This window comes from Acanthamoeba castellanii, assembly GCF_000313135.1.
Source record: "Acanthamoeba castellanii str. Neff unplaced genomic scaffold scf7180000084672, whole genome shotgun sequence".
Taxonomy (NCBI): Eukaryota; Discosea; order Longamoebia; family Acanthamoebidae; genus Acanthamoeba; species Acanthamoeba castellanii.
Genome location: NW_004457724.1, coordinates 44,148 through 59,851, shown reverse-complemented (window position 1 = coordinate 59,851; position 15,704 = coordinate 44,148). Strand labels below are relative to the sequence as shown.

Genomic DNA, 15,704 nt, shown 5'->3' with positions numbered 1-15,704 from the left:
AAGGGCGAACTGGTGCGCAGCTCTCCTCCTCCTTCTCTTTTCTTGAGCTCAAACGCGCAGTAATTGGGGGCACATCTGACCACTGGGCCAACTACAGGACGCCACCGATTCCTCTTCGGCGGCCAGTGGCGGTCGTGGCACCTCAGGTTACGGTGGCGCGCAGCGTGGCGGCGGCGGCGGCGGCGGCGGCGGCTACGGGCGTCAGGCTGCTCCTGCCGGTCGTGCTGGCGGTCAGTTCTCGCCCTGCCAGAAGGCGGTGCTGGAGATCATCAGAACGTCGGGCAGGCAGAGCGGGGCCGGTTGCGCGCTGGGCGAGGTGATCGAGGTCCTGCAGACTTCGTTCTCCGAGGAGGAGCTCAGGGAGGCCATCGAGTGGCTCACGGCCGAGGGGCACCTCTACACCGCCGGCGACGACTTCTTCCGGTGCTCCGAGTAAGCGAGTGTCACTCAACCGCACTAGCGTCTTCCGGAAAGAGAGGGGAGAAGCCACAATACCCCTTGCAGCGCTCACGAAGAGAGAGCCCTCTTGTGTTGTTCATAAAGATTATTCTTACCCTCCACCTTTTCTTTGATGATCAGAACAGAAAACAGAGTTTGCAGAAAGAAAAGATGGAGGGACTGCCGGCGGAGATGGTGGTGGAAGTGCTGGGCTGGGTGCATGCCCGCGACCTTGCCGGTTCCGTGCCGCTGGTGTGCCAGCAGTGGAGGCAGCTTTGCCGCCAGTCGAGCTTGTGGCGCCTCGCCTTCCTCCGCACCTGGCCCCCTCCCCTCTTCCACCTGCGGCCCTGTGTTAGCGCTCGCCCGCCTGCACCGGCGCCCACCACTTCATCTTCGGCCACAGCGAGGCCAACGGCGGGCAAGACGATCAGGAACAACGACAACATCGCCTGGAAGTCGCTGTGTGTGCGCCGCCTCCAGCTCGAGCGACGCTGTACTCCCCCCCCCCCTCCTTCCCCTGTATCGCACTTCGCTTCGCTCTTTAGATGTTGAGTTCGACTTCACTTTCTCTGGCCACCGCGTGCGTGATCAGTTGAGCCAGAGCTGGGGGTGGCCCAGGTGGTGGAGGCCCTGCGCTCAGCGCTGAACGTCGCAGAGCACCGGCTCTTTGTTGAAGACTCCGATGGTGAAGAAGAAGAAGACCAAGAAAAGGAGAAGAGGAACACTTCTGAACCGTCACCCGAGGCAGAGGACGACGAACAAGCTTTCACGAAGAAGCTATTCGACAAAAGAACGGACGGTGAAGAGGAAGACGAAGACGAAGAAGAGCACTGGGAGAAGAGAACAACGCCGGCGGTGACCAAGAAGAGAGCAGCTCCAGAACTGGACCGCAACAAGCCAAACCAAAAGAAAGCGAAAGTGGTGATGGGCGAGGAAAGTGTGGCGGTGGCGGACACAAAGAAGAAGACGAACGACTCTGGCGACACCGCGCGCCCACGAGCTTTCGCGAGGCTCCTCGACCAGGAGCGGATCGCTGCGGTGCGGAACGCGGCAGAGCGCGTGGAGGAGATTTTGAAACCGCTAGACCATGTGTCATACATGCGGCAAGAGACCCGATTCTTTCTCGAGACTTTGGCCGAGACGTGCAGGTGCGCGTGTTGATGGCGATGGCGATGGCGATGGCGGTGGCTGTAGAGGCCTGTGGTAACTTTTGCTTTTCCGCTTCTCTGATTGATATCCCCCTGGACGTATCACGTGGTGGCAGACGGCAAGCGAGCGTTGGCAAGGGTGCGGAGGCCCGGGAGAATGCCCATCACTTGTTCTCGCTTCTTTGCGACCACGCGCTCTACTCCCACATCAACGTTGACGTCGGGTGCGTAGTCACACGACATACAACATGTCGCGCATGACGTTAACGTGCATGTTGTACTCTTACCATCTTATCAAGCAGGAGTGACACGGAAGAGTGTTTCCACCAAGTGTCGGTGTTGATCTATAGTCTCACCACAGGCCTGCCTCTTCACATTAACTTCACCCACGAGGTCGATGGGTCTGGGTTTCTATCATGCGGCCTAAAATGGGAAAGTACACGCACCCACCATTCAATGTGTGGTTGTGGTCGTGTGCGTTGTGTGTGTGGTGTGGTGTGTGTGGTGTGGTGTGGTGTGGTGTGGTGTGTGGTGTGTGTGTGTGTGTGTGTTTCGTGTGCGCACTTTGCACTTCAGGGATTGAAAGGTCTCCCGTGATGTGGGGGGCACAGGGATTGAAGGTGACGACTTTCGTGGCGAGAACTGGTTTTCCTATCAGGTACGCACTCTCGGACCATCACAGCCCTCTCCGCTCTGCTGACGCGAACGCCGATCGGCCGCCACTTTACGTGCAGCACGCTGGTACTCCGCTTTCCCAGGACCCCGGGCTACTCAATGCGCTGGTGACGTACCTCTTCGGCGAGGCCAACGTGGGCCTGATCAGCCACCGCGACTTGCAGGCCTTCCTGCAGGCTGTCTTGGTCGCCCACCCCACAGTCACCACCTTCTTCAGGCTCTGGTGAACAAACGAAGATGAGAGCAGAGCCTCGCGCAGCACGCGACCCCCCTTCGCCCCTCTGTGGCCCGTTGCGGTCTCATAAATAATATTTCTTTTTTGGCGCGTAGAAGACGAAGACGAGTAGAGGAAGAGAAGGAAAGGGAAAGGAGGCGCGAGAGTGGCGGTGGGTTGGTGACAGGAGTGTGTCGAGATGCGGTAGCATAGAAATTTACATGAGGAAACAGCCCTTGCTCTTGTTCTTCTTCTTGACGACCACGGGAGCGACGTCGGCCCCCGAGGCGGCGCCGTCAGCGGCCGGGGTGACGCCCCTGGCCTGCTGCACGCAGTGCACCGCGACGCTGAACACCTTGTCCAGCCCCTTCCTCGTCTTGGCCGACACCTCGAGATAGCTCGCCGCGCTGATGCTCTTCGCCATCTCCTTGCCCTGGACGATAGAAGAAGAAGAGGACAGCAACCATTCATCATCAGCATTTGTACCGACCCGCAAGCGTAGAAAGGAAGCGTAGAAGGTAAAGGTGGAGGGTGGGAGTTTACCTCTTCGGAGGTGATGGGTTCGTATTGTGTGGTGTGTGGGTCGGCAGTCTCGCTGTCTCGAAGATCTACCTTGGTGCCCACCAAAAGATGGGGGATGTTGGGCACGTAGTGGTTCACCTCTGGGTACCACTGCAAGGTGGAGAAGAGAGGATGCATTAGAGGATGCGTGCCCAGGCAGACGAGGAGAGAGAGAGAGAGAGATGAAGTGCAGTGGTTGATGAGGGCCGTTTTACCTTCTCCCTGATCGCATCATAGGAGGCTCGGTTGACGGTGGAGAAGCACAGCAAAACCACGTCGGCACCAGGGTAACTTTGGAGATCAAAGAGCGAGAATGAGACAAAAATGAAGGAACAATGATTAATGAGCTGATTAAGTAGAAGAAATGAGCGGAGCGGATATGGGGGGGGGCTTCGTACCTGAGAGGCCTGAGCCTGTCGTAGTCCTCCTGGCCGGCAGTATCCCAAAGATGGAGAAGGATGTTCTCATTGTCGCTCTTCATTTGGGCGGTGTAGTTCTCGAACACGGTCGGCACGTAGTCCGTGGGGAACTTCTTCGTGGCGTACGAGATGAGAAGAGAAGTCTTACCGACAGCGCCATCACCGACTAGTCATTGCGACATTGAAGAGCATAGTTTAGATCGCCTTGCCGGCATTACAATAAATCAAAAATGGAGGGCAAAGTACCGACTACAAGCTTGATGCGAGTAGCCCCAGCAATGTTCTGTTTAAGGAAGAGGCGGGAAATGCATGAGCACCTCTTGAAATGACGAAAATGAAAGGGCGGACATACCACTTGCTCACCAAGGCCTTCGATTTTGTCCTTCAACTCAGTGACCTTCTCCTTCACTTCTTCATCGTCAAGGTCTGGATTGCGTAGCAAGATAATGGGTCACCTGGGTCCGTACAAAGAAACCAAGAGACAATTGAATGGATACGTACAGGTTTCCCATTTGACGTTGCCCAGCCATTCCAACAGCGCTTCTTTGTCCTGTTAATTCGCCTCAATTTAGTAATGTTCCATGGCAGGCGCGGGGCAGGAAGACGATGTAAGTACCGACATTGCGGTAATGGAAAGTCGTGTTCTTCACGCTCGGGCTCGATTCGTTCTTTATCTACAAAGAATGGCTCTCTTCCTCGATTGGGGGGCGAGATGGATGGCAGCAACAAAAATGTGGAGAAGGGCCTGTGAAGTAAATCAGGACGAATTTGTCTCTCGAGATTCGCCGAATCGACTCAAGTGTTGCCTCTCGCCTCTGCTTCGTGCCTGTTGTCAGCAGCGGTACCGCGTGCGGGAGACCCAATAGCCGTGTACGACTACCGCCCCCAATCGGAGCCCGGCATCTTCCAAATTGCGAGGCCGGTAATTAGTGTCGACGATAACGTAACAGAAAAACCTTTTGGCGCGAAAACGTCGACGCGGGTGTGATTTCGATTCAGTGCATTATCAAGAGAAGATCAGGGTTGCTGCACGGCCGATTCGCTGAGAATGAGTCGATTAACGCGTGACTGCAGGATCGATTTGTGGTTCATGCAGTCCGCTCCGTTTGCCCCATTTGGTTTTTTGGGCCGATTTCGAGCTGGGGTAAAAAATATAAATAATACTAAAAAAAGACATGTTGAATTGAGAAAGTAAACTTGCCCACAACACCAACACGAAAGATGCAGCCTGCACTGGCAACTGTTGCGACATGCAACCTCGACCAATGGGCCATGGATTTTTCGGGCAACCTGGAGCGCATCGTGAGCTCGCTACGCGCTGCACGAGCGGCGGGTGCGAGGTACAGGCTCGGCCCTGAGCTCGAGGTCCCTGGCTATGGATGCGAGGACCACTTCCTCGAGCAGGACACCTTCCTTCACTCCTGGCAATCGCTTGCCGCCATCCTTTCGCCCGAGCTCGTCGGGCTCACCCAGGACATGCTCTGCGACTTCGGCATGCCCGTCATGCATCGGTAGACACCCTTTTTCTTTCTCAATCTTTCGCTACACGAATCCCACCCCATTTATTGGATCCTTAATCGCCTGCCTTCTACTACGCCGATTGATCCATCTATCCAGGGATGTGCGGTACAACTGCCGTGTGTTCGTGCTCAACGGGAAGGTGCTGCTGATCCGTCCGAAGCAGTTCTTGGCCAGCGATGGCAACTACCGCGAGGAGCGTTGGTTCTCGCAGTGGAAGCACAAGCGCACGGTCGAGGACTTCCTCCTGCCCCAGTGCATCCGCGTCATCACGGGTGCGTCGTGCTCGTCTCGTGCCACCACGCGTGCGGTGCGTGCGCACACGTGTGTGGTGCCACGCTGACTCACTCTTCCGACTCTCGGCGACGGACCGCGCGCAGGCCAAACGACGGTGCCGTTCGGCGACTGCTACCTGCAGACGCAGGACACAGCCATCGGTGTCGAGACGTGCGAAGAGCTCTTCACGCCCGACTCGCCCAACATCTACCTCGGCCTCGCTGGCGTAGAGATCTTCGGCAATGGCTCGGGTAAGCCGCGCCTTGCACACCCATTGGGCCAGCCTCAACTCACGGAACGTGTTTCTGAATGTGTGTCGTGCGTGTGCGGTGATGCGTGTTGTGTCGCGTTGCGTGTGGCCTCTTGTCTTGCAAGGCTCTCATCACCAGCTGCGTAAGCTCAACCAGCGCGTGGACCTAATCCACAACGCCACCCGCAAGAATGGCGGTCTCTACCTCTACTCCAACCAGCAGGTTCCACTACCTCTACTCAACAGCCTTCTATCGCCGCCGTTGCTTTTGCTTTTGCTTTTGCTTTTCTCGCTCACACCGGTTGTCGGGGGGGCAGGGCTGTGACGGAGGGCGGATGTACTACGACGGCAGCAGCATGATCTTCATGAACGGCGAACTCCTGGGCCAGGCTTCCCAATTCTCGCTGAAGGACGTCGAAGTCATCACCGCCACCGTCAACCTCGTACGTCCATTTCGACGACACCCTTTGTGGGGTGGGGGGAGGGGCTCGTCACTCGCCTTACGCTCTGTGCTCATCATTAGGACGACGTGCGCGCCTATCGCATGGCGATCGCCAGTCGGAGCTCGCAGGCTGCATCGGCGCCCAAGGTCCCCTCGGTCTTTGTCGATTGGTCGCTATCGACCACAACCGGACCCAGGCCCTCCAAATCCGTCGCACGTACGCTCTGTCCGGGCCGACTTAACACACGACATCACACGACACACGTTCGATTCTATCAACAACCTCGCTGACTTGCTTGCGTTTGTGTCGGCGCCTGGTGCAGCCAGATACCTCTCCGTGTACGAGGAGATCGCTTACGGCCCCGCCTCCTGGCTGTGGGACTACCTCCGCCGTTCCGGTTTGCCGTCCCCCCTCTCGCCTCTTTCTTTCTCTTTCGTTCTTTTGCGCCTTCTCTTCTTTAATGTGTTGCTCACTGTGCGTGTAAAAATACAGGGGTGAGCGGTTACTTCCTTCCGCTGAGCGGCGGCGCCGACAGTTCGGCAGTGGCCGCGATTGTGGGCAGCATGTGCCAGCTGGTGCTTCTGGAGCTGAGCAAGGGCAACGAGCAGGTGCTGCGCGACGTGCGGAGGATTACGCGCATGCCCGACTACACCCCGTCGTCCGCGCAGGACCTGGCCGGCAAGCTCTTCTTCACGTGCTACATGGGCACCACCAACTCATCCAAGGAGACCCGCGAACGCGCCGAGAAGCTCGCGAAGCAGGTAAATACGTGCATAATGCGAAGCAGTATCGTGTCATGTGTTGCGTGTTGTGTAATGTGTCTTGTGTCGTGTGTTGCGTGTTAACTGACATACGTGCGCCTGGTTCTTCTTCTATAGGTTGGCGCGCACCACGTCAACAGCACCATCGACCCGATTGTGTCGGCGTTCATGCAGGCCTTTGCGCAGGTGTCTGACAAGAAGCCTCAGTTCAAGGTCCACGGAGGTTCCACCACCGAGAATCGTACGCACATCCCCCCTCTTGCTCTGAGCGCGAACGCACGCACACAAACACACACACACCGACGTACGACACACTCATTGTGCCGCGCTTGTGTCCCAGTGGCGCTGCAAAACATTCAGGCGCGATCGCGCATGGTGTACGGGTATCTGCTGAGCCAGCTGTTGATGTGGGCCACCGGGCGAGAGGGCAGCCTCCTCGTGCTCGGCGCCGCCAACGTCGACGAAGCGCTCCGCGGCTACATGACCAAATACGATTGCAGGCATGTGCTTCCCTACCTTGCCATCACGTGTGCGTGTGCGGTCGTGCGTGTGCGTGTGCGTGTGCGTGTGCTGCTGTCGTGTGCCGTGTTGTGTGCCGTGCTCATGAGTTGTGGGTTCAGTTCGGCGGACGTCAACCCGATTGGTTCGTTCTCGAAGATCGATCTGCGAGGATTCTTGGAGTGGGCAGCCGATGAAAAGACGCTGGGCTACACTGCGCTCCTCGACGTCGTCCATGCGGCGCCCACCGCCGAACTGGAGCCCATCACCTCCAACTACACCCAGACCGACGAGGGTACCTCCGCATTCGCGTTCGCGTTCTATTAATAGGAGTTAAAATTGTATGTCTGTGTGCAGAGGACATGGGGATGACGTACGCGGAGTTGAGCCACTTCGGACGCCTGAGGAAGATCGGGCTGTGCGGTCCCGTGTCGATGTTCCACAAGCTGGTGCACGAGTGGGACCACCTCACGCCGGCCCAGGTGGCCGAGAAGGTCAAGCGCTTCTTCTTCTACTACTCCATCAACCGGCACAAGATGACCGTCCTCACCCCGTCCTACCACGCCGAGGCCTACTCGCCCGAGGACAACCGCTTCGACCTCCGCCAATTCCTCTACAACTCCAAATGGACCACCCAGTTCGAGTACTCGCCCCCCCCCCCCGTGTGCGGTGTGTGCGGTTGTGGCTGACTGCGCTCCAGGGTCATCGACCAGATGGTGGCGGAGCTCCAGGCTGCGAGCAACTACGTCGATGTCCGTGACACGGCTCCTGCGACGACCATAACACCGGCGGTGGTGTCCGCGGCAGCGGCTGAAGCGGTCAGCCTCGCCAGCGCCGCCCCGGCCACAGGCGGCCCGCAGGCCTGATTTTCTTTTCTCTTGATTTTTTTTGCTTCATTTTGGTTGGCCTATTAAAATGTCAGGAGCGTGGCGGTCATTTCCTTCTTGTGCCACAACAACACAACAACACAAGAAGACATGGCGGACAAGAAGAGTTTTTTCGAGCAGAAGATCAAGGAGGCTACCCCCAAGGTTCACCTCTTCTGCACTTCAACACACTCATCCTTTTTTCCTTCTCTCTTTTTATTTTCATTAATTTATTTATTTTTATTTCTTTTGTTCGTGCAGGACCCGTCCAAGGGTGAGGTGAAGCCGGTGGGCCAGAGGGAGTGGACGCCGAACAATGTGGGCGCTCACTCGTCCCCCAACTACGCCAAGCAGGTCGGCGGCGGCTTCAGACCCAGTACTCCCCCCCAGCCCGCTACGCGCTACCCCCTTTTTTTCTCCCGTTAACACGTTTTTCGCCTCTCTACTCGCCCACCAGACCCACCCCCTCCCAAGAACCTCTCCGACCTGCCCTAGAGGAGCGGTTGAGGCAAGATCAGGATTTACAGGAGAGAGGCAGGATGTGTGTGTATAAAAAACAAGATTGAACGAAGGGTTCACATCAAACAAGTGTGGAAGCATGCTCATCGCGATGAGTGCACGTTTTGTTTGTTGTGTTGTGTTGGCTCCCCAAAATCATCAGACTGTGTGACTGTGTGTGTCGTAACTGCACCACTTCCCTTACTGAGAGGTGGCCTTGTGCATGGCCTGGGCGAGATATTCGACGTTGTGCGAGTTGACGCCCGACACCGACATGCGGCCGTCCAGGTTCATGTACACGTGCAGCGTACGCAGCGTCTGGACCTGTGGCGTTGCGTGCGCGGTGTGTGCGGTGTGTGCGATAACGAACGTGAGTGCCACGAAGACAGTGCAACACACGACGGAGCGCGCGTGTGTGCGGACGAACCTGAGGAGGAGTGAGACCCGAGTAGGCGAACATGCCGATCTGGTTGGTGATGTGCTTCCACGACTTCTTGGAGCCCAGACCCTCGAGGTTGTCGACCAGGGCCTGCCTGGAGCCGATGATGCGGTCGGCCATGGTCTTGACGTCCTTCTGCCACTGCGCTCGCAGGGTGGGGTCCGACAGGATCGTGCCCACGATGCGCGCACCGTACGCCGGCGGGTTGCTGTACATCGGGCGGATCACCTGCGGCGTGTGCCACGTTCACACAGTGTAAGCGAGTGTCGTGTCGTGTCGTGTGTGTCGTGTGTGTCATGTGTCGTGTCGTGTCGTGCGGTCGTGTGCGTACCTGGTTGAGCTGGGACATGACGGCTTCGGTCTCCTTGGCGTCCGAGGTGACGATGTTGAGCGCGCCCACACGCTGGCCGTAGAGGCCCATGTTCTTGGCGTAGGACTGCGCCACGAGCACCTGGTGGCCCTCCTGCGCAAAGTACCTGAACGCCGCACCATCCCTGTCGATGTCACCGCTGGCAAAGCCCTGTCGACGCACACGCACACGCACGACCGCACACACATCACCGCACACATAGAAAATGAGTGACAAGAAAGAACGAAAGCGAAGAAGAAAGGTGGACATGCGAACCTGGTAGGCGCAGTCGAAGAAGACGACGTGGCGCCTCTCCTTGCAGGCGTCGGAGACGAGCTTCCACTGCTCGAACGACGGGTCCACGCCGGTCGGGTTGTGCGCGCACGCGTGCAACAGGATGACCGAACCCTCGGGCGCATTCTTAAGAAGAGGAATGCCAAACAGGCACACATTCCACCAGAGTCAGAGGAATGCGAGTAGTACGAAGGAATGTGAGGTGGTGCTTCAGGGTCCTGAGCTGGGGCGCAGACCTGGAGATCTTCGACGAAGCCCTTGAGGTCGAGGCCGTTGGTGTTGGGGTCGTAGTAGCGGTAGCGCTTGATCTCGAAGCCGTTGAGCTTGAAGATGGGCAGGTGGTTCACGTAGGTCGGGTCGGCCACGTACACCGACACGCCCTTGTGCGTGGGCGGCAGGAAACGCGACAAAAACTCGGCGCCCACCCTCAGCGCTCCTGCATTCCTCACATTCCCACACACCGCACACGCACACGCACACGCACACGCACACCGCACACACACACACACACAACACGCGTGAGTGGAGAATGGAATGCGAGGTATGCCACGCATGCAACGCGCACCAGTGCCGGAGATGGCCTGGACGGTGGCGACGCGCTTGTCCTTGAGCAGCGGGTTGGTCTCGCCGAAGGCGAACTCGGAGGTGCGCTTGCAGAACACGTCCCAGCCCTTGAAGGGCAGGTAGTCGTGGCCGGCCTTCTCGGCGAAGATCTTCTCCTCGGCCATGCGCACCGAGGGCAGCACCCAGTTCTTGCCGTTGTCGTCCTTGTACACGCCACGGCCCAGGTTCACCTTGAGCGGCGATTGGTCCTGTGTGTCGTGTCGTGTCGTGTCGTGTCGTGTTTCATTGCTCTATCAGTGTGTGCGGCGCACGCGTGTGCGTGTGCGGTGGTGTGTGTGTGGTGCGTGTGCGGTGTGTGTGTGTGTGTGGTGCGTGTGCGTACGGCCTCAAAGGCGGCGTTGGTGGCGTGGTTGGAGTCGAGGGGCGCGACGTCGAGGTGCGCCCACAGGGACGAAGCGGCGCGCGCCGAAGACGACGACGCAAACAGCCTCTGCTGCACGGCAGCGCTCGACACCGAGCCGGAAGTCGTTCTGTTCATGTCAAAAAACAAATCACTTAATCAATTAAAATCTACCAAATTTAATACACTTGCATTAAATTTCCTTTTGGTTAGAGATCGATCGATCACCAGTGAGAATACGACAGGCAAATGGGAGAGCGTGAATTAATCTAATTCAAGGATTGATTTGTTGCGATTAAAGAAAACAAATGAATTTAATCGAACTAACTTGACGGTAAATCTTGGGTTGGAGTGTACCTGGTGGCAGCACGCTTGAACATGTTGTGTGTGTGAGTGGCTTGTGTGCTGAGGCGCGTCTTGTTGAATCTAACGGAGGAGAGAGGAACAGGGGTGAACAAGTCACGCGCCCGGCGAAACACAACTCACCGCACCAAAGCAAACGTCCCAAGAGCCCAACAAGGAATTTCCCGTCGACCTAAGCTACGCAGCGCTACGTGTCACTTTCCCGGCATTGGTCCGTTAAATTGAATACCACACATTCTTTCATTTAGCTTACGTGGCGCGCTACGTTAAGAATGGCTGAGACACGAAGGCACCACGTTCGAGACCCGATGAAGATGTTCATGGGTTGGAGGTGGGGCCGATCTTGGCACGGAGGGTCTGGCTGGCCTCGGTCTGGGCGGGCGAGGCCGTGAGGGAGACCAACACCGAGTCCGCGTTCTTGGCCACCAACTCCTCCCGGAACTTGTCTGCTCAGTGGGAACAGCGTAAGCGACCACCGCGTGTCGCGTGTCGCGTGTCGTGATGAGAGGAGGTACCGTTGTCGGCGAGGGTGGAGAGAAGGGCGACGAGACCCAGCACGACGTCGTCGCTCTTGGTCTTGGTGAGCCCGTTGAGCACCACATCGATCAGACCGTCCTCGACGAGCTTGGGCCGGCTCTCCGCCTCCTTGTGGTTGACCAGATGCCTCAGGGCCTTGAGGCCCTCGTTCTGGAGGATCTCGAACGACGAGTCGAGCAGGAAGTGGAGCAGGCCGACGCCCCCGAGCCGCACGATCTCATCGCGGGCCGACTCCTCCTCGGTCAGCACGGCCAGCGTGCGGGCCGCCTCGTACTGGATGCGCTGGTCCTTGGGCTTTCGCGCGGCGTCGGGGTCGTCCTGCTGGGTGGCGTCGATGATGATGGCGTCCTTGATCCTGATGATGGCCTCGAGGCCCTCGAGCGCGATGAACTTTCGCCGGTTCTCGGGCGTGACGAGCAGCGCCTTGATGGCGCCGATGGCGGCGAACATGGCATGCGCGTTGGTCGACGAGAGGCACGCGATGAGGCCCGGGAACACACCGCTCTCGGCCACCTTGGCCTGTGCACAAACACCAAGAGAGAGCGTGTTAGTAAACTCGCGACCGCACACGCACCTTCGCACACGTGTGCGCACACACGCACCTTGTTCTGGGCGGGAATGGCGAGGTTGCGGAGGGCGCCGGCGGCGAGCTGCTGCAGACGAGGGTCCTTGACGAGGAGCAGCTGGCCGAGCAACTGGGCAGCGCCCGCATCCACCAACTTGACGCAGTTCTCATCTAAGGGGACGTCAAGGTTATTTCTACCACCATTGTGTCGTGTCGTGTCGTGTCTCGTGTGTGGTCACGAACCAGAGCGAGCAATGTTTCCGATGATCATGGTGGTGTGCAGCTGAATTTCAGGGTCCTCCGACTTGAGCAAATCAAGCAGTAGATCCGCTTCTTGGAACAGGCTGTTCGCCACCTCGTCTGTTTGGAGGCGTGAAAGCAGAGATGAGCACACCAACACCGACATGGATTGACGGAGTGCGGGCTCGACGGTACCGTTGAGGACAAGCTGGGCGATGATCTTGATGCTCTTCTTGCGGGTGGTGACTTCGTCCGACTTGGCGAGCTTCAGCAGGGGCGCAATGAGGCCCTCGGCGAGGAACCACGTCTTGAGTTCGTCTGCCATTTGGCCAGGAGAGGGGAAAAAAAGCATGAATGGAACGTTCGCTGGCGAACCAACATCGTGCGACGTGGTACCACATCATACCAATGGTGGCCAGGGTGTGGAGAAGATCGGCGGCGGTCGCCTGGGCAGTCTCGGACTCGTCATCGCCGACGAGCGGCACGAGAGCCTTAAGTCCGCCCTCCTTCGCAAACTCAATTGCGTGTTGCTCTGTTGCGTTGCGGTTGAGTGACATTGACATGAAGAAGTGTGCATCGGCAAAAGACGAGCCGGAAGGAGGCGTACTGTTCTCGACCAGAACGCAGAGGGCGTTGAGCGCCTCGACCGTGGTCGATTCGTCCTCGTTCTTGAGCACAAAGTCGACGAGCAGCTTGAGCCCACCGGCCTTGACGATCTCCACCCGGTTGTTTTCTGGGGCACGCACAGCACGTAAGTACATAAGTCTTCGTCATTCGACTCAGTTCAACGCGTTGAGCTGATGACGATGCTAACGAACCGTTGTCGCCGAGGTTCGTGATGACCCGGTAGGCCATCATTTGGACAGTCTCGTTGTCGCTGCGCAGAAGGTCGAACACGACGGGCAGCGCGCCCTTCTCGACGACCAACTCCTTGGCGTCTGCATCGCGCGCCAAAGAAGGGAAGATGGTTCGGGTTTGAGTTCTTTGATCAGAGAAGATGTCCGTCGACGTTGTCATTGGAGGAACACGTACGGTCGGCCGAGGAAATGTTGGCCAGAGCGCCGGTGCTGTTGCGCTTGACCTCCATGTCACCGCTGGCCATCAGCTCGATGAGCCGCGGTACCGCTCCGGCAGCAATGATCTTGTCGATACTCTCCTCTGTTCATGATGGAAGACGCACCGCACCGCACAGACACGCTATGTGAGGCCGCGATTTGTCTGACAGACGGCAACCCACGCACGCACGGAGGCACGAGCAGCACAAACAAATCAAAACAAAAAACTGTACCGTGCTCGTAGGAGAGGTTGCCAAGAGCTCGCGCGGTCCACTTCTGCAGCGGGACATCCTGAGCGCGAATGAGAATGGCGACCAGACGCTCGAGGACGCCCTCGATGGCGCCCAGGCGTTCACGGTTCTCGTCTACATAGAAGCGTGGGCAGGGTCAGCCACAACAAGCTCCACACACAACAAACAAAACGCTACGTAGAAGTTGAGAGGAGGAGGAGGAGGAGTACCGATGCGGGCGAGGTCGCCCACTACCTCGGTGAGCGAGGCGAGCACGGCATCGTCCTCAGACTTGAGCACCAGGGACGCAACCTTGCTCAGGTTGGCCTCGTCCACTTCCACCTTCTTGGCCTCCTCTGTTCGCACAACACACACATGACGTTAAATTCACAAAATAATAAACTTCAAGATTCTGCTTGCATCGGTAATCAAGCTTCGATGCCGTACTTGCATTTGGGCAAACCAATTAAATAATTTTATCCCCCCTCGCGCACAGATTGCTTGAATTTAGAGGCTCTGCACGCACCATCAGGAAAGATTCGGGCAAGTTCTTCCTTGAGTTGATCTAGCGAGAGAGGTTCCATGGTGTGCTGATGTGCTGGTGCTCTTTTTTTCAATTCAAGTAGCAAATGGAAAGGAGCCAAACTTGTTTCGCTGCCCTGGCAAACGGTTTCGGTGTAATTCGAAGAAGTAAGGCCGAAGCGCGTTCGCTTCACACCCGCACCACAGCACGACACACACACAACACACAGGTGCTAACGTGGACGTTCATTCACGATGCTGTGCTGACGGTTTCAGCGTAAAGGTGGCGAAGATGGCGGCAGTTGACGGTGGTAAGTGGACAGACGGAAGGTGGACAGCAATGTAGTGCGGGATGGGCAGTGCTCGAGCTCTTTAGGCATCCTCCTCGCGCGCCTTTCGGAGCGCTTGCAGGCGTTCGTAGTCGGGGTTGATGGCCTTCTTGGGCGGCTCGAAGCTCACCAGCTCCACCTCGAAGATGAGAGTCGCGTTGGGCGGAATCTCAGGCGGCGATCCTGAACATTGTGAGCGGGCCGCTTGAGCGTTAGCGCTGCCAGCAGCAAACAACAACAAACAACAACGACAAGGCGTAGACCCATCAGGGGTGGGACTCGTACCCTCCTTGCCGTAGGCATACTTGGCCTTGATGGTGAGAATGGCCTTCTCGCCCTTCTTCATGGTGGCGAAGGCCCTGTCCCAGCCCTGAATAACCTCGCCTGATCATCACAACGCGAAGGCGGTTAGGGCAACGAAAAGACACAGCCGCAGCTGCACCGACGAAGGCGCGTGCGTTACCTTTGCCGAGGGTGAACTTGAAGGGGTAGCCTTGGCTGGCATCGAACACCTCGCCCGATTCCAGCTTGCCCTCATAGGTCACTAATGGTTGGAAGAAGACAATATACGATCACTTGAGCGCCCAATCGAATCAACTTGTACGAGCTACTCGGCCTGCCAATATGTGTTTTTTCACAATTGAAGAGGTCGAGGCGATGCACGAGAAGATTAACCAGAAATCGAGTAAAATAATAATATTTCTAATAAGATCTGAAGATGAAGGGGTCAACGCAGTACCTAGTACCACTGAGTGCTTCGGTGGAACGCTGCCAGACCCAGCAGCAAGGATTTTCTTCAACACTCCTCCATCATTGGTAATTTTCTCTGTGACATTTCCAGAACATTAGCTTGTTAACACGCTACCATAGCACAGAGCACCACTCAACCAGGTCGAGCAGGTGTATTAGTATACCTCCCTCGGCGGACATCTCTTGACTGTGCTGGATTTTGATTACTGTTTTTCTGATATGCCGCAAATCTGTCGTTTTTCCCGTTTTACTTTTTGTGAAGCAAGATTTATTTATCTATTTATTTATTTGGCTTGCAAAAAATCAAATCAATCCGCGTGCAATTGGAAAGATGAGTCAAAGGGGTGGAGGTGGCAATCAGCGCGGCAGAGGCACGGGCGGCGGACGGCCGCAGCAGGGTGCGCAGCGTAAGAGGGGCGGCCCGCCCCCTGGCTTCGGCACTGCACCATCCTTGACCAAGCGCGACATTGAACAGCAGCAGCAACAACTCAAACACGTACAT

General features: G+C 57.2%; 7 protein-coding genes and 1 pseudogene across 7 annotated transcripts; 4 read left to right on the top strand and 4 right to left on the bottom strand.

The window, feature by feature from the left end:
- Nucleotides 1-97: 97 nt before the first annotated feature.
- Nucleotides 98-436, top strand: ACA1_119290 (uncharacterized protein; the record flags this gene model as incomplete). The annotated part of the gene is made up of 1 exon (XM_004358027.1): nucleotides 98-436. A coding segment is annotated over one exon (339 nt), but the record flags the coding sequence as incomplete, so codon positions are not given.
- Nucleotides 437-609: 173 nt separating this feature from the next.
- ACA1_119280 (uncharacterized protein) lies at nucleotides 610-2,488 on the top strand (the record flags this gene model as incomplete). The annotated part of the gene is made up of 6 exons (XM_004358026.1): nucleotides 610-903; nucleotides 1,057-1,586; nucleotides 1,703-1,810; nucleotides 1,889-2,022; nucleotides 2,198-2,244; nucleotides 2,345-2,488. 6 exons carry the CDS (start codon nucleotides 610-612, stop codon nucleotides 2,486-2,488), a joined length of 1,257 nt encoding a protein of 418 aa, XP_004358083.1.
- A 283-nt stretch (nucleotides 2,489-2,771) lies between these two features.
- Nucleotides 2,772-4,005, bottom strand: ACA1_119270 (Raclike protein; the record flags this gene model as incomplete). Its single annotated transcript, XM_004358025.1, has 8 exons — nucleotides 2,772-2,792; nucleotides 2,816-2,908; nucleotides 3,019-3,147; nucleotides 3,252-3,327; nucleotides 3,435-3,621; nucleotides 3,702-3,738; nucleotides 3,808-3,881; nucleotides 3,957-4,005. Coding segments are annotated over 8 exons (666 nt in total), but the record flags the coding sequence as incomplete, so codon positions are not given.
- Nucleotides 4,006-4,676: 671 nt separating this feature from the next.
- Nucleotides 4,677-8,067, top strand: ACA1_119260 (annotated as a pseudogene).
- Nucleotides 8,068-8,178: 111 nt separating this feature from the next.
- ACA1_119250 (uncharacterized protein) lies at nucleotides 8,179-8,562 on the top strand (the record flags this gene model as incomplete). Its single annotated transcript, XM_004358024.1, has 3 exons — nucleotides 8,179-8,232; nucleotides 8,329-8,443; nucleotides 8,525-8,562. The coding sequence occupies 3 exons, from the start codon at nucleotides 8,179-8,181 to the stop codon at nucleotides 8,560-8,562; spliced, it is 207 nt and encodes a 68-aa protein (XP_004358081.1).
- A 204-nt stretch (nucleotides 8,563-8,766) lies between these two features.
- Nucleotides 8,767-10,991, bottom strand: ACA1_119240 (glutamicoxaloacetic transaminase, mitochondrial, putative; the record flags this gene model as incomplete). Its single annotated transcript, XM_004358023.1, has 8 exons — nucleotides 8,767-8,889; nucleotides 8,993-9,232; nucleotides 9,336-9,524; nucleotides 9,630-9,773; nucleotides 9,884-10,083; nucleotides 10,213-10,459; nucleotides 10,594-10,741; nucleotides 10,969-10,991. 8 exons carry the CDS (start codon nucleotides 10,989-10,991, stop codon nucleotides 8,767-8,769), a joined length of 1,314 nt encoding a protein of 437 aa, XP_004358080.1.
- Nucleotides 10,992-11,292: 301 nt separating this feature from the next.
- Nucleotides 11,293-14,185, bottom strand: ACA1_119230 (Armadillo/betacatenin-like repeat domain containing protein; the record flags this gene model as incomplete). The annotated part of the gene is made up of 12 exons (XM_004358022.1): nucleotides 11,293-11,420; nucleotides 11,490-12,030; nucleotides 12,114-12,247; nucleotides 12,320-12,436; nucleotides 12,512-12,634; nucleotides 12,723-12,848; nucleotides 12,924-13,049; nucleotides 13,135-13,254; nucleotides 13,349-13,474; nucleotides 13,605-13,736; nucleotides 13,832-13,957; nucleotides 14,128-14,185. The coding sequence occupies 12 exons, from the start codon at nucleotides 14,183-14,185 to the stop codon at nucleotides 11,293-11,295; spliced, it is 1,857 nt and encodes a 618-aa protein (XP_004358079.1).
- Nucleotides 14,186-14,495: 310 nt separating this feature from the next.
- Nucleotides 14,496-15,279, bottom strand: ACA1_119220 (peptidylprolyl cis-trans isomerase, cyclophilin-type family protein; the record flags this gene model as incomplete). The annotated part of the gene is made up of 4 exons (XM_004358021.1): nucleotides 14,496-14,635; nucleotides 14,738-14,836; nucleotides 14,916-14,996; nucleotides 15,192-15,279. Coding segments are annotated over 4 exons (408 nt in total), but the record flags the coding sequence as incomplete, so codon positions are not given.
- Nucleotides 15,280-15,704: the final 425 nt, after the last annotated feature.